The sequence below is a fragment of the Lucilia sericata genome, unplaced genomic scaffold (assembly GCF_015586225.1).
Source record: "Lucilia sericata isolate MDLA Ls3-8-SP2 unplaced genomic scaffold, ASM1558622v1 Contig000382F_arrow, whole genome shotgun sequence".
In the NCBI taxonomy this organism is placed as follows: Eukaryota; Metazoa; Arthropoda; class Insecta; order Diptera; family Calliphoridae; genus Lucilia; species Lucilia sericata.
Window position 1 is genome coordinate 132501 of NW_023994401.1, and position 23954 is coordinate 156454.

Below are 23954 nucleotides of genomic sequence, written 5' to 3' on the forward strand. Positions count from 1 at the left end.
TTTCGACGAGATTGTCAGCCGGAATGTAGTATATTTTTTGCACACAAAATTGCATCGAAATTGTTTTTAATTAAAACTTATTAAAAAATCTATTAAAATTAACAAATTTTCGCTAAAACTAACAACAACTAATTACATTACCCGGGAAACATGAAATAAAACAAAAATATTTATTAAGAATATAAAAATTGAGCGGATGAAAATTTTTTTCATTCATACAATAAAAAGGGGCGTGCAAAAAAATCAATGAAAAAATATTGAAAAAGAAAAAAATTAAAAACTTAAAATTTATTCAATAATTTAACTAATTATCTTAAAGATGGCTCCAGTTAAAAATCCCAATTCCACAAATAAAAATTCTACCAACAGTAGCAATTCCCACAGCCACAATAGTATTCCACCAGCTGCTGCTACGGCGGTAGCTTCAAATGCAATAAATTCTTCACATTCCTCTAATCCTTCGTCGTCACATCGTAAACAAACGGGTACGGTACCAAAAGCTTCTACGAAGTCTTCAACAAATTGTAATAGTTCAACAGTTGCTGGGCAAAAGTCTTTGCTACAGCCTTCAGGTTTGGCTCAATTGGCAAATCGCTGCAGTCCTTTAAATATAGTGGCTTCAATACAACAACAACAACAGCAGCAGCAACAACAGCATACACGTAATCAGCAGCAACAGCAACAACATAAAAATACAGAAATTGTTGCACCCATACGCAGAGAACTTAAAGATTTAAATGTGAGTTTGAAAGCAATTAATTTGTAAAACTTTTGAATAGGTAGACCAGATTATAGGGACTAGGAACTTGTCTATTGTTTAGACTATGTGCTATTCTACAGTGCAGGCTCCAAACTATACTATAGTCCTTATTACAAACTATTTCAGTCCAGGCTATAGGCAAATCTGTATTACAAGCTATATTATGCCTATAACATAAAAGCCTACAGTCCACATTATAGACTAGACTACAGTCCAGACTTTAGACTAGACTATAGTCTAAAGACTAAAGATTGGACTATAGTCCAGACTATAGACTAGACCATAGTACAAACTATAGACTAAACTATAGTCCTGAATATAGAGTAGACTGTAGTTCAGACTAAAGACTAGACTATAGTCCAGACTACATACTAGACTATAGTCCAGAATACAGACAAGACAGTAGTTCAGAATATATACTAGACTTAAGTTCAGACTTTAGTCCAGACTATAGACTAGCACTTGTATTGTACAATATTTTCTCACATAATAGCGCTGATTTTCTTTTATAAATTTTCAGAAAAATCTTAATTTAATAAAACGTACATTGTAATTGATTTTATTTTATTTGCATTTACATTAAAATTAAACAAATGCGTCACAGTTTCCAAAAATAACAATCAAATTTAATGGACAAACTGTAGCCACCCACATATGGGAAGAAAATACAATATAAACAAATCTTTAATAAGTTCCTTTTAATATTTTTAAAACTGTTTATTAAATATTAGCAATTTTAAAGCATTTTGCCAAAATTTACTGGTATGTACTCTTAAATTTCAAATGCTCTTAATTTAGAAATTATAACAAAATAATTAAAATTTTGATTTTATATGAAAAATTTAGTTTTTAAAAAATTTAGAATTTTTTGTAAATTTTTTTTTTTAATTTTCAGAAATTTTTTGTGGAATTAGAATTCTAGATAAATTTCAAATTTTTAGGTAAAATTTAAATCTTTTGGTAATTTCTAAATTTTTATGAATTTATAATTTTTACTGGAATTGCAAAAAATGATTTTTTTTTAAAACAATGTTGGCTTATGGAGCGATCTGTTGATTTTCAATGTTTTTTCGAATATAACTGATATTAAAATATATGTCAGATAGTATTTCGGAAAATACATTTCAATCATCAACAACCAAAATCTTTCTCGTTTATAAAAATATCCAGAAAATTATAGAATAGCAAGTAATAATTGAGGAAATTGCAGGTGGAAAGACAAGTTAATAAATTATATATTGTAAACATTAAAAACAAAATCTTAAGAGATTTTTCCAATATCAAACACTTTTCTCAATATCTCTTAAATAATCCACAAAAAATACTCTTTCTTTATGAAAAGAAAATCTGTGTGAAAAATCTAAATGAAAATGCTTATCTTTAGTTTTCCGCATGTCAGTTGTACTTCTTATGTCGGCCAATAACGAACGAAACGAAAACGCAAATATTTTCCGAATAAATCTATAAGAACTTTAAACGCAAAAGAAAAATCTCTCAATATAGGCGGGCTAATAATAATTTTTACAATATCTTTGATATTTTTGTATTATTTAAAGGATTATTTATTAACTACGGTGTTAACTACAACAACAACAACAACAAATAATACTAATAATCTAAATAATAATAAACAACAGCAGCAACAGTTACAAACTACAGCAGGGCAGCAGCAAAATCAAAGTAATACCACAGCCACTAATAGTGATTTTGGTAAGTTTTTAAATTTAAAATAACTTTATATAAGACATCTTGTATTATTTAAATATTTTAGTTGTGTTTTTCCTTAAAGTTTATTTTATTTAGTTTTGTAGTCTTTCATCTTAAAGATTTGTGTGTGTGTGTTTGTTTCTACTAAGTATATACAGTGTCTCACATAAGTATTCGAATTTAGGTGTACTTTTAAAAGAAACATAATTTAATAATATTTATTGTGTGTAAAATTAATAATTAAATTTGACATATTGTCTAGACAGTCCTAAGGTTTAATATCACACTCCTTAAAATTTAGATAATTTACATTTACTTAAATAAATTTAACTTTTTTTAAAAAAAGTCAAAAAAATTACTTCACAAAAGTATTCGAATTTTAACTGTATTTCATATTTGACCATATTTTACGAAACACAAAAATTAGAATCGAATGGTCTTTTTGCTTAAAATTATTTCAAGGGGTTACTATCAACCGAAAAGATATATTTTTGGCCCACAATTTTGGGGCATTTGTACCATCTTTTCATATTATATCATTAAAATGACGATTTTTGACCATATTTGCCATTTTTTTCTCTTTTTAAAGAGATAAAACCAAAATTTAATATTGGGATTTAATAGATTCCTTGAGGTATCTAAAAATAATAACTTTTGTTATAAGGACCTGTACTTAAACATTCCAAGATATATTTTTGGTATCGTTCTTCTGTTTCTTATTGAATTATCTGGATCTTAAGTCCCTTTTCGTACCACTAGGATCGATATTTTTCGACAAAGTTGGCTAGTATATATTATTGTAGATATTAGCACTAATATATTTTAATTTTTCAAGACATCGTAGTGGTATACAACTCCAAAACATGCCTTAACAAAATATCATCCTATACAGTAGATTTCAGTTTTTACTACTCATAACATTCACGATTATGTTACCCATTACAAAAACGCTGTATGTCCAAAATTTTGGGTTTATTTTGATCATAGTAGATAATATTTAAACAGAAATCAATATTTTTGAGTTAGACCATAATGATATGGTGACATTCAGCCTAGAGGCCAATGGTTATAAAAAGAATGATTCCACTATATTGAATGGCGTTTCTTCGAGGCATGCTTTGGAGTTGTACACTTCCACAATATATTGAAAACTTAAAATGTATAACAGCTGATATCTAAAACAATATATAGAAGACAAGTTTCCCCGAAAATTTTTGACCCTGGTATTATAAAAATGGACTTGAGTTCCAATAAATTGAATTAGCGATAGAAGAATGATTCCAATAATATATATTGGAACGTTTAAATAAAGATTTTTGTAACAAAAAATATTATTTTTAGATACTCCAAGGGGTATATTAAATCCCAATAACAAATTTTGGTTTTTTCTCTGGGAAAAAGGAGAAAAAAATACAAATATTGCTAAAAATCGCCATTTTAATGATATTACATGAAAAGATGGTACAAATGCCCCAAAATTGTGGACCAAATGGGCCAAAAATATATCCATTCGGTTGATAGTTACCCCTTAAAACAATTTTTAGCAAAAAAAATATTCGATTCTAATTTTTGTGTTTCGTATAATATAGTCAAATATGAAATACAGGAAAATTCGTATACTTTTGTGAGGTAATTTTATGGACTTTTTTTAAATAAAGCTAAATTAATTTAAGTAAATGTGATTTTTTAAAGTTTTAAAAAGCGTGATATCAAAGCTAAGGACTGTCTAGACAATTTAACAAATTAAGTTATTAATTCTGCACACTAAATATATTATTAAATTTGGTTTCTTTTCATATTATACCCAAATTCGAATACTTATGAGAGACACTGTATCTATGTTATTTTGTACCTTTAGTATTTAAAATATTTGAATGATCTAAATTTAGAAATTTGTCTGTTTTTTTTCATTTTTATTGCATACTACATCATCAATGTATATAAAAATCAAAATTTCTTAGTCATGCAAAGAATTGTTTTTGGTTTTTTTCTTTAAAAATAAAATGTAATTTAAATTAACTTTTACTTTGCTTTTAATATCTATATAAAAGCTTAATATTTTATAAAAATTTCAATCATATGTGATCAATATCTAAAATTAATATTTATATTTATATTTTTTTCTAAACATATAGAAAGTTCTCAAGAAAATCAACAACGTTTCTGTTATCCTGTACGACCAATACCGAGACGTAATCAACAACCACAACAACAACAACAGCAGCTACACGGCAGCAGTAATCAACAAACACAAAGTGATTTTTTGAATTGTACACAAAATTCAAATACAAATCTTAATACCGCTATAGGTGTTGTAATACCAACAACACCCGGTTTATCATCATCGTCGGCAGCAACACAATCTGTGCAGCCGGTAGCTTCAAATATCAATACTACGCTAAACGATAATTCTTTGTTAGGACCACAATTTGAACAACATTTACAATTGTTGGTGGTACAACGTTTAAAACAACTATTTGAGAATACACAAACTCAACCGTTTTTAAATTTAACCAGTAATATATTGCCCACTATACAGGCTTCCTCATCGGCCAATTTAGCGAATGCTGTATTGAATCATAATTCAAACGAATTCAATCAATTAGCTCAACGTTTTCAGCAGACTTTAAACGCTAATAATAATCATAAAATTAATTTGGAAAACTCTTTGCAGGCTCAGCAAAAGGTAAGGAATTTAATTAAAAAACTGTACATTACATTTAAAGAACTGAACTAGAACTGAACTAGAACTGAACTAGAACTGAACTAGAACTGAACTAGAACTGAACTAGAACTGAACTAGAACTGAACTAGAACTGAACTAGAACTGAACTAGAACTGAACTAGAACTGAACTAGAACTGAACTAGAACTGAACTAGAACTGAACTAGAACTGAACTAGAACTGAACTAGAACTGAACTAGAACTGAACTAGAACTGAACTAGAACTGAAGTAGAACTGAACTAGAACTGTACTAGAACTGAACTAGAACTAAACTAGAACTGAACTAGAACTGAACTAAAACTGAACTAGAACTAAACTAGAACTGAACTAGAACTGAACTAGATCTGAACTAGATCTGAACTAGAACTGAACTAGAACTCAACTAGAACTGAACTAGAACTGAACTAGATCTGAACTAGAACTGAACTAGAGCTGATTTAGAACTGAACTAGAACTGAACTAGAACTGAACTAGAACTGAACTAGAAATGAACTAGAAATGAACTAGAACTGAACTAGAACTGAACTAGAACTGAACTAGAATTGAACTAGAACTGAACTAGAACTGAACTAGAACTGAACTGGAACTGAACTAGAACTATTGAAAAACGTAACATTACTTAATATGGAATAAAAAAGGTAATATAATATATTATTTTCAGGCTTTAAAATCCACCACCATGGTCCATGAAATAACACCAAATGCTTCGGCAAGAGATGTAGTGGTGAATTCTACCAGTTTAGAAGATGTACCCCGAAGTGAGGTGAGTTTCTTTCTATATATACGTATATGATCACAAAAACTATAATATAACTTCTCACCTACAGATGAGTGATCGTGCCCAATCTATACAATCATTGCACAGCAATATGGAAACTCCCACACCCGATAATACACCTTCCTATGAGGAGTTGCAACAACGTTTGGAAGCATCCAATCGTAATATCCAAAATATGCAAGAACAACAGCAACAATTGCTAAAATTACAAAATGCGGCTAAACAGCATTTAAGCGACATGGAAAAATTGCGACAACAAGCTCAAACCTTAAGTTTTCCCTCGGGTTCCCAAGCAGAGGGTGCTGATGGTGCTCCCGATTATCAATCACTCGATCAAGTACATTCTGATATGGCTTCTCTTGTGGGACGTATGAAGAATTTAACCACTTTTATACAAAATCAAAATGAATTATCCTCATTAATGGGTGATGATGGTCCAGAAATCTCAGCTGAACAAGAACTATTGCAAAGAAAACTTGAGGCTTTGCGCTCACAGCGTGATGAAATGCGTAACCTAGTTAGTGAACTGCAAAGTGTCAATCGTTCGGCAGAGGAGACTGCCAAAGAGGCTAGACAAAGGCAGTATGAACAGGAAAAGGATATAGAAGAAAATGGTCAACAAACCTCTCCTAAACCGGCAGCTGGCTCTAGTAAGAAAGAATCTAATGTAGAACGCGAAGTACCAGTTGAATATAGTCGCAATGTACCCATTGAACTTTTGCAACAGGCTCAAAGACAACAACCCAATGGGCAAATGCAATCCGAATCAGAGGCTGAAGCTGAACCAGAACAAGAAGAGGATGAAGAACAACATAAAATAGCTGCCGCTTTAATCCAGCAAAAAGTGGCTGATATAGATGCCATGAAGGCTCAGCTGAAACGTTTGAAAGATATGATGGAAACTGTCAATATCATAGAGGCTCATACAGCCAAAGATCCTAAACTTATTGGTCGAACACCACCACGTGAGGTACCTATAACCTATGACCGCGAACGTACTCCCGTAGCTGCTCCCAGCCGCTACCAGGATGATAACTCTAATGAAGAGTTTATAGCCCGTAAAGTACGTATGCTAAATGAGGTTACCTCAGACTTGAGAGCACAAGCCCAGTCTTTGCAATCGGAAAAAGATCGCATACAAGCTTTGAAAAATGAAATCGAGAGACGTAAACAACAGGCGGCCGCTGCTGCCCAAATGGGTGAGGATGCTTTAAAGAGAAATAGTTTAACTCCCACTCCCGTGCCACGCAATCACGAAAGTCGCTGGGATGAGCATGTAAAAACCCAACAGGAAAGAGATCAACTTAAGGAAGAATATGAATTAAAGAAAAAAGAATTTGAAATGCTGTGCAAGCGGTTGGAACAAGAAGATCAACAACCAACACCCACCCGTAGACAAGATATTGTTTCGGAGGCCGACGATGAAGCCGAAGAAGACAACAATGACTCAGACTATGCAGCCAGTACTAAATTTGTGCCAACCTCCACACCAGCTGCCACACGTGTTAATGAACAGTCTAGCAGAAATGTTAAGGACTCTTTGAACTCAACTGGTGCCTCTTCAAATGCTGCCACTCATATAGCTCAGGCGGCCAGCAGTACTCATGACGGAGCCTCTCTCGAGGGCGCTAGTATGCAGTCGGGCAGTTCGAGATCTTTTTCTATACCACCACCTATGTCAGCAATGGGCATGAATTTCCGTAAGTTATTTTTATTTTTTTTTTTTTTTTTGTTTTCTTAGATTTAGAGAACGAACTAGACTAGATTACAAATTAGATTGAAAACTTAAATCCAGCCTATAGTCCAGGCTTTAGAACGGATAATAGTTGAGACAGACTCTGGTGTAGACTAAATACCAAGCTGTAGACTGGTCTGTATAGTCCAGACTATAAACTAGACTTCAGCATAGTAAAGACTATATACTAGTATACAGCCTAGGCTATATACTAGACCGTAGTCTAAACACCAGACTATGGACTTTTATAATGTTCAGCCTATAGTCTATACTAAAGACTAGACTATAATCCATATAATAACCTAGACTGCTACCTTATAGACCTACTTAAGAGTAATTTGAATTTAAATATTTATTTTTCTTAAGCCGGCCCAATACCACCACCTTTACCAACTGCCTGGAATCCTCATCAATATTATTATGCTACTGGTGTGCCACCACCACCTCCACCACCGCAAACTTCTTTCGGGTTAAATCAAACCTCTACAAATGCCGCTACATTAAGCACTAACGAATGCATATGTAATGCCAATAATTTGGGAGCAGCCACTTCATCATCGACAGCTACCAGTGCTGCTACTAATGCTGCTCTCACCAGCAACGATCCCATGTTGCAACAATTTATACAAACCCAACAAATGCTGATAAGTTCTGTGTGCCAATGCAATCAAATGTTGTGGCATCAACAAAGGGAAATTGATAGTCTCAATCAAACTATTCACGTTCTACAGGAAAGATTATTGGCTATAACAAGTGGAAGCACTTCAAACAATGCTAACGATGTGAGTTATGGCTTACGTTCTGAATCGGTACCACCAGCAAGTTTAGGTGGTATACCCACTACACAAGCTTTACCCAACAATTTATATGTTGGTCTAAATAGGGCACAATCTGAACAACCCATAGCTTTTATACCGGGACAAAATAGAAACAGTGCTTTTAGCAATTATCAACAGCAACAACAACATCAACATGTCTATCGTCATCAACGTGTGGCTCAGCCTCAAGGTGCTTTTAATTTTACCACTGAAACTCAACAACACAATTCTTCAGCTACAGCCACCTCTAGCATGTATGCTACGCTCAATAATGCTGTACCACAACCACCACAAGCTCCCTCAACACATTTTAACAATGAAATACCTACTCCTCAATCCCCAGTGGTTGGCTCTGGACCAGCTCCAATTTTTATGCATCATCACAATAATGCCATACATCAAAATAATGCTAATTTGCGTACCCAAAATCAACAGCAGCACCACCACAGTAATCTATCGCATACTCTTAATAATCAGGTGCCACCCGGCAATCGTGCCAACAACTATTGGGATAACTTTAGAAGGTAAATCTTAATTTATTAATTTTCATATCAACTTTAGTTTGAAATTGGCCAAATTTGAAAATATTCAGTAACTTTTTAAAAAGTTTATAATGTTTTCATTTAAAATTTGTTATTGTCTTATTTAAAAAGTTATATGTATTTTTTTAATGCATAGATACTTGTTATCTTTCGAAAATGTTTCTTTCTAAGGGAATTTTTAACCCTTAACATTTTTTGAAAAATTTTTTTTTTATATTTAATAAAGAGTTAACAATGGGTCAGTTTGTAGTTATTTTTTTTTTTATTTTTATAAATACGTATGTATTGAATTAAAAATATGTTATTTAAATATTTATTTATGGGGAAAATGTAAGTAAGAATTTTTAACTTTTGTTAAAATTTTATATATTTGTTATATATGGATGATTTTCGTTAAATGAACAGGGCAGACTTCGAACATAACTATAAACTAGAGTATAGACCAGACTAGACTATAGATCAAGCTATAGGCTAGACTGTAGACCAAGCTATAGACTAGACTATAGACTAAACTAGAGACTTAACTATAGACTTAACTATAGACTAAACAATAGACTAGAATACAAACTAGATTATAGACTAAACAACATACTAGACTATAAACTAATATACAGACTAGACTATAAACTAGATTTCAGACTAGATCATACTATAGACTGCAATATACATTAGACTATCGATTATAATATAGACTAGACTACAGATTAAACTATACTATGTACTAGGTAATATACTATAGAAAGATAGTGGACTAGGATATAAACCAGACTACGCAATGTTCTAGACGATATTTATCCAAAATAATAATTAGTTTAAGCATGTTTTTTCTAATATTTTTGCCTAATATATGACTAACCCATATTTTGCTTTACATTTCTTGTACTTTTCCGTTTTTTTGTTATGTTAACATTGTTAATGTTGTTGTTAAATGTGGCCAAAAATAATGCCAACAAAAGCTATTCGCGGCAAAATTTGCTTTCTACTAATTCTGCTAAAAGCAATGAAGAACAACAAATACAACAACAGCAGCAGCAACAACAGGAAACACCTTATGAAAGACCTGCAACAATGCCACATCAGCAGCCACAACATCCCCCTTACAATTTCCAGCAAGCACAACAAAATCAAAATTTGGAAGAATGTAGCAATAATTTAAATTACGCTGCCAACAATGATACATCCACAGCAGCTCATAATAAGTATTTGCGCATTATACAAAGATCACGTATTAATCAGCAACAGCAGCAGCAACAATATCAGCAAAATATCTATCAGCAGCAAAGAGATTTTCTACAGCAATTGAATTGGTTGGAACAACATGAAAATGCTGCCGCCACCAATAATAGCAGCACGACAAATGCTGGCACAAATACAGCCGATTTAATGTATCATAATTATAATATACAGCAAAGTAATAAAGTGGGTCCGAAACCCAATTGGCGTTTTCGTAACTTGAATGAGGATTTCAATCCAGCTACTTCGAGCATACAAAATACACGTCATGTGGCCCAGCCCTTGCAGAGGTATCAAAATACTTTGACCTTCCAACAACAACAGCAGCAACATCAAACCTTGCAACATTTTTTAAATCCTCTACAACATCAGCCACAACCAGCCACCCAAACTCAAGCTAGAAATCCAGATTTTTTATTAAGACCAGCCGTCGATATCGACGAAGGAGTAGAAAATTATAATTTCTTAAATACCCAACAGCAATTACCTTTGGATTTCTCTAATCCTCAGCAGCACAATAATGATAACATGCTGTTGGATGGCAATGAAAATAATGAAGATGAGGAAGAGGAGGAAGAAGATGATACCACTTCAGAAGAAATTAAACGTAATCTTTTAGTAAATGCTTTGAAAAATGATAAATTTACCACCAAATTCTATGAATCCATTAAGGAAGATGTTTTTAGACGTTTAGAAAGCATGCTATTGGATAAAGATAACATTAATAATGAGACCGCAGGTCAACAGAACCAATTATTCAATAATATTTCCAATATATCATTACGCAAATTAAACTTAAATGAACAAAGAGATCAACTCTTGCAGCAGCAGCAACAACAACAACAGCAGCAGCAGCAACTACTGCTTCATACCCATTTAGATCCGGCTACAACTCAAAATCTAAACGAGGAAACACGTCTCATTACAAATGTCAATATAAATAATGAAACCGAATTGCCCCTATCCTCTTCCAACAATGATAATGACAATGAAAATGAAAAACCTGAAGAAGACACCAATTGGCGTCAAAGTGTTATTAACAATTGTAATAATTCCACCAATCAGACACCACGTTGTAATAACCCTAACAACTCTACGGTCAATAACACGCCTATAACAAAAAATGTCACCAAAAAACGCAAGAATTTACGTAAACAATCTTTGAATCAGTCCAATGTACCAGTAAATAATGCCAACTCTAACGAAACAAATGAAGAAGAGGGCAACGAAAATCTAAGAGGTGCTTGCAGTTTGGCAGCACAACAACATCAGAAATTACAACAGGAAAATAAGGACAAAGTAAGTAATTTTCCTGTAAAAGTTATTATTTTTAAAAGTCTCCTTGTTTTTGGAAACAAATCATTTTTTCTTCCATTTAAATACAAATTTTTTTTATATTAACCCATTTTTTTACTATTCAGCTAAACAAAATAGCAAGAAAATTTTAACTTTAGCAATTTTTTTAAGAAAAATCGTATTCAGCGAAGGTTTTTCCAATTCAGCTGTATATTTTCTTAAATCAACCCATTTCTCTTCAATTTTATTACAAAATGTTTAATTTTGTTTGTTGAAATCAAATTGTGCCAAGTTTATATACTATTCAGCTAAAAAAATAAGAAAATGTCTCAAGTTCAGCCAGTTTTTTTCGATTCAGCTATAAATTTTTAATTCAGCTATTTATTTAACATTGTAAAAATCATACAAGTTTTAACAAAAACCTAATTCAGCTGAAGAATTTTTATATTCAGCTCCTAAATATATCAAAATATTAACCTTATTCATTTTTTTTAAAGTCCTATTCAGCATAATTTTTTTATATATTTAATTTTTTTTTAAATTCATAATCAGCAAGAGTTTTTGTGATTCAGCAAAAATATTTTATAAAGAAAATATAATAATTTGTTAAACAAAATTCTAATTCAGCTGAGCAATTTCCTATTCAGCTGCATGAAATACAATACAGCTAAGTTTTTTTGATTATTCAGCAGATAAATTTTATAAAAAATTATAAAATTTTTAAATAAAAACTAAATTCAGCTCAATATTTGTACCTAATTTCCAGCAAAATGAAAACAAAAACGATACAAACGTCTCATCTTCAACAAATTCGCCAAAATCAGCCGCCTCCGGTACTAGTACTGCAGCAATTGCTGCTCAACAACATCACTCCACTGAATGTGATCTTATCAAATATATTATCAATCGCATACGCAATCAAACCCATACTAACACCTTAATCAATGATGCTTTATTAGTGGATGTTGCTAAACTAACAGCTACTGTGGCCCAAAATGCCCAACCTCTAACGCATAATATTAATCTAGGAAATAATGCCAGTAATATTTCGCCTAAAAAAATTTATGCAAAAATCAAAAAATTATCATTACCCAAGGAGAGAGATGAATTCTTAAGATGGTATCAGAAATATTTGGAAAATACCTTGTTCGGTAATCAACAGCAACAACAGCAGAGGCAGCAGCAGCAGTCCTCGGATAAAGGTAAGTCTACAACAAAATCTACAAATAATCAACAACAGCAACAAAATGATTTGCCACCAGCAAACACAGATGATGGCGACTTGGCCGAGGCCGATCAAAATTGTTCCTTAAATAACAGTGGAAGTGGTAGCATAGTGAATAATACTGTGAGCTCCACTTATCATCAGTCTGAAGCACCAGCATTAATACTAATTAAAACTGAAACCTCTAATAATGGCATTGAATATGAAAATAATGAAAATCCCGATGAAGCTCATTCATTAAATATTGAAAATAATCGTGAAAACACAAATTCCAAAAATGCTACAGAACTAACAAATGATTTAATTAATTCTGAAACTCCTTTAATGAATTTGAAAGGTCACGAAGCGGTGACCAACCCAAATGAAAAATCTGATTTGAAATGTGAAAAACCAGAATTCACCGAGAAAGAGTAATTAATCTCCTAGAAGTATTACCAATTCAAATTCAAATTCGATTCCCTTAGACTTTAAGCTCCTACACACCTATTTTAAACATAACTATTTATTATTAGAAATGTGAAAATGTAACAAGTTTGATTGATTGGCTTTCGAAGATACTTTGCATTTCTTTACAAAACATTCCCCCCAAAAAATTTTGTTTTTACTTTTGATCTTTTTAAATATATTTACAAGTATTTAACACATATAACTTTATTGCTATACCTTTAATAAAAACCTATAAAAAATATATCCATATATTAGCTGGACCAAGTTCGCGTTGTTGTCTTATAGTATTTTTATAAAATAATAGATTATCCACGGTTACTCTTAATATCTTAATTTTACTCCAATTTCGATTTTTCACTAAGAATTCGATTTGATAGTTTGTTAGTTTGAAAGGAAAATTATAGTTACATCATATCTGAAGAAATACATGCGTCCATCGGGCCAGTTGTGTGCTCCATATCGAGGCTTATTTTATTAAGAACAAAAACTGATTACCGCAGCTAATAGTTGTACAAAGTTGGAGTAAAAAACTTGAGTTACGTTTTTTTTTTCTTACAACGTCTATTTTGATTTTGTCAATTCCTCCAGCATACGATAATAACAATAACGACTATCGTATTCCATATCATACCAAAAATTTACAGCAATACATTTATGACTTTGACTAACATGATGATACCAGTAGTTGGGTAAATACAGCATATCACCAGCTCTCATCCGTACTCTCAAAGGTTTAACTTTTGAATATTGTGGATATTTAAACAGGTCGGGAGCCAAGGGATCTATACTTATCCATTCGGTTAACATGGGATCATTGTTACAACCATTTTCGTGCTCCTGAGCGCACATTACCGGTTCTATATGATATTGTTGTGTATCCAAATTCCTTTTATACACCCCCGTGGGATATAATTGTTTTGGTATCCAGGGCATACTGTGTGGTGGCAGTAAAATAAAATCTTTATAACCCGCCACAACACAGTATAAATTATCATAGGGATCCTTATGCATAGAGGTTATGGCCCTCTCATCACCCATCCAAAAATTAACAGCATCTGGTGGTTTATTAAAACATTTTTCTGCAAATTCCAAAATAGAACTATCAATATCTTGATTAAGTTCGGGAAAATCCAAAGAAAAATTCGAATTTTGTTTTTGTATATAGTAAACAGCACCCATGGGATTGTCTAGATTATCCAAAAATTCTGCCATTGTACATTGTTCCTCTAAAGGCAAAACAAAATATTCCTTTTTGTCCTCATATCTAATGGCCAAACCATCAGCGTAGCCATTGGGCGTAATGGCCACATCCACTAGCTTGTTACTTAGAGTTTGTTTAAAATACTCTGGTGACCATTTCTTCACCGCCGGCCAGTCAGCCACAGCATTTCGTATAACCACAGGTTGTTGTTTGGCATAATATTCACGGGCAAATTCAATGGCATCTGGGATGGCGTGAAGTTCAGTTACTTGTGTGCCAATACACAAGTCATTAGCTTCGTTTATTAGTAACTCTAAGGCAGAATGTATTTTATTTTCCATTTTTGTGGACACTGGAGATTATACTTTGTGTTGGTGGAGTCCACCCGGTAAGAAATAAACAAAACAGTATGTCGGCCTGAACATGCTACATGACAGCTGTAGATTAGTGTTGCCATATTATGAGTTGGGTTCTTTACACAATTTTAATAAGTGTTTTCATGGTAGAATTAGATAGGTGACAGCATGACTACAATACAAAAACAACATGTATTTTGTTTTTGTACTAGAATTAGCTAACTGTGAAAAATGTCATACTGTTATATAGAAAAATTTAGGAGAATTCGATTGAGTTGTTTAGGGATCATCTGGTCACCTTTGTTTTTGCTTCAAAGTAATTCAATCTGGTATTTTTATTCCGTATTTTGTTTAAAGTGTTACCAGCTGTTATTTTTGCAACAGCTGGCAATGCAAATTCTGTAAGATGGTGTTAGTTTTTATTTTTGCTGTATAACAAAACTGTCAAATATTAGCAAATACAGACAGTTAAAATATACATTACAAAAACAAATCAGTAACATTTTTACATTTAGAATTTATTACTCACATCTTGTTGAAAACACCTTGACGTCTGCATTAACAGGTTTTCTTCACCCGAGCAGTGGCAGCAAATTTCTTGTTAATTAATTTTTTCGTGTTTGCTTACAAGTTGCAACATCTGTGTATAGTTCCTTTAATTAAACCCAAACTTAAAATTGGACATAAACCAAATAAACAAAGAAATACTTTCCGATATATTGTATAAAACTATGAACTCTGAAACGACAGCTACCCCAACACCCGCAGCTGCAGAGAACATTAACGCCCCCTCCAACACCTGCCCCAGCACTTCTAACACACAACAAGATGACAGTGATAACGGTGAGCAAATCATAAATTGGGTAGAAGAGGCTACAGCTATAATTAAGGATGTTAGGACACATGTAGCAGAGATAGATATTTCGAAAACATTGCCCAGTAATGAATCACACATATACCTTAATATACGAACGTTTGAAGGAGCCGCTTACTGTGTACATGTGTCCAGTTTAGGGTTTCGTATTGTTTCCGAGCTCTATGACACTATCGATAGCGATAAAGCAGAAATCGATGAAGAGGAGGAAGTTTTCGAAACACCTTATGCTTTATTAGATAAAATAAGTCCACGTTATGTAGAATCATTTGGCAATCAATTGTGTAAACAACTATTGCAATTACAACAAATGAGAACTGAATTTAATGAGGAAGATGAAGAAGGTTTAGAGGAGGAGGAGGAGGAGGAAGAGCAGCAAGAGAATAACACCAAAACTTTAGTGTAACATTATGACAATAAGCAAAAGGAGTACTACATATAAAAACGACCAAACCCTCTTGGACAACTTTCTCTAGCAAATAAACCAAACCAAAAGAGAGCTCCACACTCAGTGGAATTTGTAGTCGATTTTCAACAATATGAATGACCTCGTTATATATTAATAATAGGGGTCATTTGTTTGTTAAAAAAAAGTAAGAGGAAAGTGGCTACTGAATATATAAATGTGTGTTTATTTGTAGTTTTTTATTTAGAATTGATAAGTTATGTATGTATTGTAATATTTTTTTTCTAATTTAATTAATAATTTAAATTCAATGCAACAGCAGCAGCAATAGTGTTTGTAATGGCGTAAAAATATTTATGCTGATTAACATTATTGGGATCACTTAACTTGTTGAGAGAGATTATATATTGTGTTTTCTGCATTTTTAGACTTTTAAGCGTTTCAAAAATAAAGATTGTGATTGCAGTTCCAAATCCGTTAGTTTTCTTACAACCGGTTGCAATTGTTCAACGTGATCCTTATAGCCGGTGCCAGTATTAAGATTTTTCTCACCATACACCACCTTGCCATCAAAATCATTAAGGGGCACGGCCAAAGATTTATCCACTTGCTGTATAGTGATATTTAAATGATCCTCAATTTCTGCCAAAAGCTAGAATTTTTTTTTCAAAGTTTAAAAAATTATCTTTAAAAATTATAGAGTAATTGCTCATACTCACATTCTTTTCATTATACCAAATACAGCAACCCTTAATATCAGTTAAATTAGTATTGTTGCAATTACGACCGCGTGTCTTACACCATTCGCCATGATACCAAACCTTTAAGGAGAGCAATAAATGTTATATTTGAAACTTGAATTAAAAATAAAAAATAACATACTTTTTCAGGCACCGTAGCTACCAAACTTATGGCTAAACCCATGCGTTCGGCACGACCCACACGACCAATACGATGTACATAGTTCGATTTTTCATCCGGCAAAGTAATATTAATCACTATAATAAAGAGTACAACATGTAGTCATGATGCTAGTTTAGATTGTAGAATAAAATATAGTCCATACTACAGACTAGAGTATAGTCTGGACTATAGATTAGACTACATTCCAATTAAAAGGGTAATAAACCTACTGTAGGGCAAACCGGTAATATCTAAACCTCTGGCAGCTACATCAGTACATATCAAAAATTTCACTTCGGCCCGTTTAAATCGTTCCAAATTCTGTTTTCGCTCTTGCGGCTTACGATCACCGTGTAGACAAACGCAAGAATAACGTTGACCACCTCTAGCCCTTAAATACTGCTCCAAATTATCACAATCCAATTTCGTACGACAGAATATAATACATCTATCCATTTTATGTTCCTCTATAGCTCTAATACAATATTCTCCCTTCAATAGTTTCACCGCTTCCGAATAGGTTTCCGGAGTCAAATTATTGGGATAAACATTATCGCGTGCATGCACACCATCAGTGCGTATATGTTGACGTAAATTATGCCACATGGTGTCTTTCTGGGGATCAATCATGCACACCACATGATGAACGGTTTCCGGCACTGCATCCTCTCCTTTAAGATCAACCCAAGTGGGAAAATGCATTAAACGATCTGCCATTTTTTTTACCTCGAAAGCATGCAGTGTGGCAGAACACACCACCATCTGTAGGCGACGGCCATCGGAAGTCATTTTGGGTATTTGTTTGTGTAAACGATCTATTAAATCAGTGTAGCCCTGCTTAAGAAGAGCATCAGCTTCATCTAAAACGAAAAATCTGAACAAATCATAACGTTAATATGGTAATTTATTTGAAAAGATCTCATAATATCCTACCTGCAGTGGGTTAATTGCACAAAACCACTGCTAATCATTTCCTCCAAGCGTCCCGGAGTGCCCACTACAATATGCACACCTTGCTGCAACACACTCTTCTGTTGTTCCAGCTTAACGCCGCCAATCAATAGCAGAGTTTGGACATTTGGATTTGACAAATGTATTTTAAACTTTTCTATTTGATTATAAGTCTGTTCAGCCAATTCACGGCTGGGTTCTATTATAATGGCCTGAGGAGCATTGGGAGCAGGTTTATTAGCTGCCGCATTTGTGGAAGGACTAGCCAAAGGATTGGCTTTAGAGTGTTGTGCTCCTGCTTGAGAAACAGCTACAAAACCATTTTTAGGTGGATATTTTAATTCAGTTCTACCAAAATTAAAAGCCATTTCGGCATTTTTCAAAACCACCGCTGGATAAAAGGTTTCATTGCGCAAATTGTCGGCTATGCGAAAAGCTACACCTAAATGTTGACCATTTTTGCTAAAAGAAACTTCCATTCTTTCCAAATCCAAAAAACAGCCTATGACATCATTTTTACCAAAGGCCTCGCCATAATCATCGAATTGGCGATTGTTTGACTTTTTACCAGTACCACCAAAACCAAAGCCATTGCGACAAGTACCCAAATCTAGTTGGGCCTGTTGGGTGGACCAGCCCACTCGGCACAGGCCCTCATCGGTTACAGTGGCCTCATAGTAGAATTTTCCCTTACCCTTCACTCCTGTAGTGCAGCGACAGCCATGCCATTCTTTAAATTCTCGCGACTGGCAGCGCAGACCATCAGGAGTAACAGCCAAGGCAGAACCACGATCAAAAAAGGACATAGTCCAGGCAGCCACACTGCCAGCAGCCCCTCCTCCTTTTGCACTCTTTCCTTCTTCTAAATCTCTTAAGGTTTCCCATACAATCTGTAAAATGGGCAAACAAAAGGCACCAGTTTTACCAGAGCCTGTTTCGGCAGCCATTAACACATCGCCACCACCTAAAATTAAGGGTATAGCCTCCGCCTGCACATCGGTGGGTAGTCTTCAAAATAAATAAAACAATTAAAAACTGTTACTTGCAACCCTCCCTTAAGCAAAAAACTTACGTCCATTCCATTTCATCTATGGCTTTGCCAATTTCTGGCAAAACACCAAACTCTTAAATAAAAATAAAATATTTTGTTAAAATTTTATCAATTTCTTGAAAAAACAACAAAAATATTACCCTCAAATGCAGTCATTTTCAAAAATTTCACAAATTGTTTCAAGTTCTAGAAAAGATTGCAAAAATCTTGCTTGATTCAAGCAGCCGGCTGCAGAAATACACAAAAAAATATCAAGGGTGTGTTCAGTGAGACAATTTTCTAAACATAAACAATCTGAAGTTGGCTGCAGTTGCTACATCATTTTTTCATTTTACGAACGAAAACGAAATGTCAAAAAAATAGCCAACAAATCGTCCATTTTCGTCGCAGACGTCAACTTATAACATCGTTTTAAGCTTTGGTGAGTAAAATTTTTTAATTTTTTTTAAATCTTAAAATATTTAAAGCATCCATTGGAAATTTTATAAAATTGCTTTATAATTTTATTAATAATTCACAAACATGTTTATTAATTTTAATATTTTTGGTTATTTACAGTTCTTAAATTCATTTTTCACGAGTCCCTAATTTCACATTTTGAATCAAGATGGTTAGGGAGAACAAAGCTGCCTGGAAAGCCCAATATTTCCTTAAAGTAGTCGTAAGTATCAAATTTTATTTTAAAAATGTTGTGTATAAACAAAAAATGATGAAACAAATTCGCGTCTGAATGTTTGCCGTCTGAATGCCCCGCTTGAAAAAGCTGAACCCAGGTGTTCTGGTAGACTAGAGGTTGAGAAAATGCTCTTTGGGAGCCGTCTGATTATGTTACCAACATATTATTTATGTTTATTTCTTGTTTGTTCCTCTTGCTAAATTCCTTTTTTTATTCCTTTAGGATCTCTTCAACGAGTATCCCAAGTGCTTCATCGTCGGTGCTGACAATGTTGGTTCCCGTCAAATGCAAACCATCCGTACCAGCCTCCGTGGCATGGGTGTCGTCCTTATGGGTAAGAACACTATGATGCGTAAAGCCATCCGTGGTCATTTGGAACAAAATGCCCAATTGGAAAAATTGTTGCCCCACATTAAAGGCAATGTCGGTTTCGTCTTCACCAAGGGCGATTTGGCTGAAATCCGCGACAAGTTGTTGGAATCCAAGGTACGTGCCCCCGCTCGTGCTGGTGCCATCGCTCCCTTGCCTGTCATCATCCCTGCCCAAAACACCGGTTTGGGTCCCGAAAAGACTTCTTTCTTCCAGGCTTTGTCCATCCCAACCAAGATTTCTAAGGGTACAATTGAAATTATCAACGATGTGCCCATCTTGAAGCCTGGTGACAAGGTCGGTGCTTCCGAAGCTACCTTGCTTAACATGTTGAACATCTCTCCCTTCTCATACGGTTTGATCGTCAACCAAGTCTACGACTCTGGCTCCATCTTCTCCCCCGAGATCTTGGACATCAAGCCCGAGGACTTGCGCGCCAAGTTCCAAGCTGGTGTTGCCAACTTGGCCTCCGTCTGTTTGGAAATTGGATACCCCACCATCGCCTCCGCTCCTCACAGCATTGCCAACGGTTTCAAGAACTTGTTGGCCATTGCCGCCACCACCGAAGTCGAATTCAAGGAAGCCGCCACCATCAAGGAGTACATCAAGGATCCCAGCAAATTCGCTGCTGCTGCCGCCGCCTCAGCTCCCGCTGCCGGTGCTGCTGCTGCCGAAAAGAAGGAAGAAGCCAAAAAGGAAGAATCCGAAGAAGAGGAAGACGACGATATGGGTTTCGGTCTCTTCGACTAAATACCCCAACATTAGCTTTCAACAATACACTTTACCAAATCTTTTTGGTATTTTTGTTGAAAAGATTACGATTTGCTTTAATTTCGATGTTTTTGGAAAAATTGACAAAATGTTATTCTAACTGTGATTTTTATGCATCGGCTGGTGTAGCAAATTATTGTCGTGGTTTGACAAACCCAATGGCAAGTTGCTGCATACGTTGGACTGTTTAGAAATTACCAACTTTCAAAACTACAAAAAAATAAAGATCGTAATCCCTAAGACTACATAAATTTTGATTGTTGTTGTTATTTTAAGTTTGGTTTTAGTTTGGCAATGGAGTTGTTTTACTTGGTTTAAACTTAAGTAAGAAGTTTGCCAGCTTTGAATAGAGATATTGATTTAAATAGTGATATTAACGGCGGGGTTTTCTGATAAAGATAATCCAGATTATTTGTTTAGACCCAGTTTAATCTATATTTTGTGTTTTTCAGTAATCAGTTACTTATGATCTTAGTTTAACTAAGTGTTATTGGCCAATTAAGCCTAAGTTATAAAGGAGAAAACACAATGAACAGAAACAATAAAATAATCACTTATTATTTTTGATAGAAAAGTTGGCAATACTAATTTAACTGTTCTTTAATTCATAAATGAAAAACACAATCTCCGGGTAAATTCCGCCTAAATTTGATCCGAATATAATATAACGGCAAATTATTTTTTTATTAACCCGGTAATTTGTTGACCAGGTTAAACGAAAGCACAATATTAATTCAAACAACGCATATATAACTTGGAAACAGTTATACGGAGTAATAAATTCAATTCGTGCGAGTGAAACGCATCTCTGTCGAAAGCTTGTCAACAAACACAAGCCTAATCGTCTGTAAGAAATAATAGTGATGACGCGAGAGTTGTTTCCCAACTCAGACCTGAATTATGACTAAAACAGCAAGTTAAGCCACGCAGTAAGAAACCCGTCCTAAGATGTCCAGTTTAAATTCTGGATTATAAGGTGGTCAAAAGTGTTGCATTTAGTTTAAGGTCTGAGTATTTTATTATACCGGTTAGTCTAGACTCTAGAGTGTGATCTATAGTCCGCGGTAAAGTGCTAGAATCTTAATGGCAGATCTCGCGTTCCAAGGGTGTAGTAGATAGTTTATACAAAAGCTGTTAATGTAATGTTATCGCACGTCGGACTGAATTGTCAGAATCCTTTACAAGCTGCTGCTGAGAAATACCAGGGACCGGTCAAGTTATAGAATGTTATCTCTTGGTGTATATCTGACCCCCAAACTTAACAAACTTGTCTTGTATAGAGAAAGTAAACAAATCAGCTGTTGACATCATTGGATATAGTGGATTTTGTGATGACCTCTCAGTAATCAAAAAAGGTAAATATCTATAATAAATAAAATTATAAAATGTAATAGTGCTCATCCGGAGAGGTTAATAGTTAATGGTCTAGTCTGCCAGAACAGAGGTCGAGTGTTCGATTTTTACCAGAGATACTGGTAAAGAAACGAACAACGGACCCAATGTTGGTCCAGGTGTATTTCTTCCGGTTTAATGTAACATACGTCATCCTTTAAAACTAACTAAGAAATGGAATAGCGCTCTACTTCACTAGTTATTTGTCGTCTGAATATAATTTTCTATTTAGCGACCAATGCTGTCGGTAAAATTTCGATTATAAGAAAGATGTTTCTAGATAAAACTTTGTTTAAATTAAACTACCTATAAAGTTAAACAATAAACTAAAAATCAGCCCTTTAAATGTCAACATTTCGTCTTTGTTTTTTCGTTACAAAACAAAATGATGAATCATCATCATTAACAAAAAAAATTAATATGATTCTTTGTTTACATTTACAAAGATTTAAAAAACAACTAATTAAATTTTTCAATTATGTATAAATTTTTTGAGTTCTTTTTACTATCTTGATGGTGAATCCCCTCAAAACAAATTCATTCTTCTACTAAGGAGTTTTAAACAAACACTTGTTGATCATTCTCATTATATATCATACTTTCCAACAAAAAAACTAAAATTTTGTATATTTTATTAACATATTTTTTGAGCACATAAAAATTTGTGCTTTTTAACAATAATTTACATAAAATATTTAACTTTTTTTTAGCAAAAATAACACTATTACTTCATTACAAATAGATTTGTGCTTTTGATCTGTTCAAGGTCACTTTTCAGTTGTGTGTAAACTTAAGGCACATGATGGAATTTTCGAAAAAACAAACAATAACAAACAAAATAAAACGGAATACAATGAATAATACAGCTTTAATGGTGAAAACTATTTTAACGATGGGATGAGCTTAGCTGGTCCTCTCCCCAAAAAAGGTAGTAACGTTTTAGTAGTAGGTAATGTCGATGGTATCCTTAATTTCATTACCCCATTCACGAGCAATGATCATAATTTCATTCATGGATAGTTTGGGACCAATCAAGGGGTTCATTTGAGTCATGTAACAACAAAGCCAGCTAAAGAAAGAAATTAAAAACAAGGAATTATAAAAAAGGCCTTGAATAAGTCAAAAATAAAACTTACAAAAGCCAACAGGTAGCTGCTGTCAACATCAAACAACATTGGGTTATGCTATCAACGAAAAACCAGATACATTAACCATTAATTATTTCGTCTTAATATCTCTTATTACACTTGGAAAACTTACCCCTTGTTGGGACCTCTGGCAAAGAAGGGACAGATAATACCAATAAATGCCCAAATGCAGGTAATAACTGTGGGTGCTACATAGGCTTCAACCATTTTGCTGGGATTTTATTGTTAATTATTAAACAAAGGAAAATCAAAAAACAAAGTTTTGCTAATTTTTTTTGGGAAAAATATTGGAGCAAAAAAATAAAAACAGCAGACCACTAAAACTGAAAAATTTTTACTCAACTTTGCTTTTTCTTATTAGATGTCACATGACGTTGTTGGCATATGATAAATATAAACACAGCTGCCAGATTTTGTTTAGTTCTCATTCCCAGTTAACTTTTTCTGTATGCCCAAAAATGTCAATTTATGTTTATATATTCAATATTTTAGAAAACTCAAAAAGTACCAGTTGAAGTACGAAAAAGTACCAAAATACCTATTTTATTTAATTTCAGGGCCCAAATTATGGCATACGATATCGATCGAAA

General features: G+C 33.7%; 6 protein-coding genes across 7 annotated transcripts; 3 read left to right on the forward strand and 3 right to left on the reverse strand.

Annotated features, from left to right (window-relative positions):
• The first annotated feature begins 6 nt into the window (after nucleotides 1–6).
• On the forward strand, nucleotides 7–13465 carry LOC119604305 (putative mediator of RNA polymerase II transcription subunit 26). 2 transcript variants are annotated; one of them, XM_037956861.1, is made up of 9 exons: nucleotides 7–739; nucleotides 2317–2470; nucleotides 4603–5153; nucleotides 5854–5955; nucleotides 6020–7670; nucleotides 8072–9047; nucleotides 10022–11597; nucleotides 12361–12796; nucleotides 12857–13465. In XM_037956861.1, exons 1-9 carry the CDS (start codon nucleotides 320–322, stop codon nucleotides 13231–13233), a joined length of 6243 nt encoding a protein of 2080 aa, XP_037812789.1. In that variant the 5' UTR covers nucleotides 7–319; the 3' UTR covers nucleotides 13234–13465. The 2 variants fall into 2 exon arrangements, with proteins under 2 accessions (XP_037812789.1, XP_037812788.1); XM_037956860.1 differs by having other exon boundaries at nucleotides 12361–13465.
• A 337-nt stretch (nucleotides 13466–13802) lies between these two features.
• On the reverse strand, nucleotides 13803–14913 carry LOC119604307 (bifunctional peptidase and (3S)-lysyl hydroxylase JMJD7). The gene has a single exon (XM_037956863.1). The coding sequence runs from the start codon at nucleotides 14806–14808 to the stop codon at nucleotides 13828–13830; it is 981 nt and encodes a 326-aa protein (XP_037812791.1). The 5' UTR covers nucleotides 14809–14913; the 3' UTR covers nucleotides 13803–13827.
• Nucleotides 14914–15347: 434 nt separating this feature from the next.
• Nucleotides 15348–16576, forward strand: LOC119604311 (GSK3-beta interaction protein). Its single transcript, XM_037956868.1, has one exon. The coding sequence runs from the start codon at nucleotides 15555–15557 to the stop codon at nucleotides 16101–16103; it is 549 nt and encodes a 182-aa protein (XP_037812796.1). The 5' UTR covers nucleotides 15348–15554; the 3' UTR covers nucleotides 16104–16576.
• Nucleotides 16311–19300, reverse strand: LOC119604306 (ATP-dependent RNA helicase Ddx1). The gene is made up of 7 exons (XM_037956862.1): nucleotides 19149–19300; nucleotides 19030–19081; nucleotides 17940–18965; nucleotides 17237–17880; nucleotides 16986–17101; nucleotides 16823–16924; nucleotides 16311–16755 (listed from the first exon to the last, which is right to left on the reverse strand). The coding sequence occupies exons 1-7, from the start codon at nucleotides 19162–19164 to the stop codon at nucleotides 16528–16530; spliced, it is 2184 nt and encodes a 727-aa protein (XP_037812790.1). The 5' UTR covers nucleotides 19165–19300; the 3' UTR covers nucleotides 16311–16527.
• On the forward strand, nucleotides 19294–21075 carry LOC119604308 (60S acidic ribosomal protein P0). The gene is made up of 3 exons (XM_037956864.1): nucleotides 19294–19429; nucleotides 19567–19669; nucleotides 19907–21075. The coding sequence occupies exons 2-3, from the start codon at nucleotides 19616–19618 to the stop codon at nucleotides 20801–20803; spliced, it is 951 nt and encodes a 316-aa protein (XP_037812792.1). The 5' UTR covers nucleotides 19294–19429; nucleotides 19567–19615; the 3' UTR covers nucleotides 20804–21075.
• A 1740-nt stretch (nucleotides 21076–22815) lies between these two features.
• LOC119604312 (V-type proton ATPase subunit e) lies at nucleotides 22816–23775 on the reverse strand. The gene is made up of 3 exons (XM_037956869.1): nucleotides 23477–23775; nucleotides 23353–23400; nucleotides 22816–23285 (listed from the first exon to the last, which is right to left on the reverse strand). Exons 1-3 carry the CDS (start codon nucleotides 23569–23571, stop codon nucleotides 23156–23158), a joined length of 273 nt encoding a protein of 90 aa, XP_037812797.1. The 5' UTR covers nucleotides 23572–23775; the 3' UTR covers nucleotides 22816–23155.
• Nucleotides 23776–23954: the final 179 nt, after the last annotated feature.

What these genes read in the sequence shown, in the direction of transcription:
- LOC119604305 (XM_037956860.1), top strand. Translation starts at nt 320, where the DNA reads ATGGCTCCAGTTAAAAATCCCAATTCCACAAATAAAAATTCTACCAAC. An exon ending in AGCCACTAATAGTGATTTTG is followed by an intron (nt 2,471 to 4,602) that starts GTAAGTTTTTAA and finishes CTAAACATATAG; the next exon opens with AAAGTTCTCAAGAAAATCAA. An exon ending in AAGATGTACCCCGAAGTGAG is followed by an intron (nt 5,956 to 6,019) that starts GTGAGTTTCTTT and finishes TCTCACCTACAG; the next exon opens with ATGAGTGATCGTGCCCAATC.
- LOC119604307 (XM_037956863.1), bottom strand. Translation starts at nt 14,808, where the DNA reads ATGGAAAATAAAATACATTCTGCCTTAGAGTTACTAATAAACGAAGCT.
- LOC119604311 (XM_037956868.1), top strand. Translation starts at nt 15,555, where the DNA reads ATGAACTCTGAAACGACAGCTACCCCAACACCCGCAGCTGCAGAGAAC.
- LOC119604306 (XM_037956862.1), bottom strand. An exon ending in GTGCAATTAACCCACTGCAG is followed by an intron (nt 17,881 to 17,939) that starts GTAGGATATTAT and finishes TGATTTGTTCAG; the next exon opens with ATTTTTCGTTTTAGATGAAG. An exon ending in TTTGGTATAATGAAAAGAAT is followed by an intron (nt 16,756 to 16,822) that starts GTGAGTATGAGC and finishes AAAAAATTCTAG; the next exon opens with CTTTTGGCAGAAATTGAGGA.
- LOC119604308 (XM_037956864.1), top strand. Translation starts at nt 19,616, where the DNA reads ATGGTTAGGGAGAACAAAGCTGCCTGGAAAGCCCAATATTTCCTTAAA. An exon ending in AATATTTCCTTAAAGTAGTC is followed by an intron (nt 19,670 to 19,906) that starts GTAAGTATCAAA and finishes TTATTCCTTTAG; the next exon opens with GATCTCTTCAACGAGTATCC.
- LOC119604312 (XM_037956869.1), bottom strand. Translation starts at nt 23,571, where the DNA reads ATGGTTGAAGCCTATGTAGCACCCACAGTTATTACCTGCATTTGGGCA. An exon ending in GCCAGAGGTCCCAACAAGGG is followed by an intron (nt 23,401 to 23,476) that starts GTAAGTTTTCCA and finishes TTTCGTTGATAG; the next exon opens with CATAACCCAATGTTGTTTGA. An exon ending in GCAGCTACCTGTTGGCTTTT is followed by an intron (nt 23,286 to 23,352) that starts GTAAGTTTTATT and finishes TTCTTTCTTTAG; the next exon opens with CTGGCTTTGTTGTTACATGA.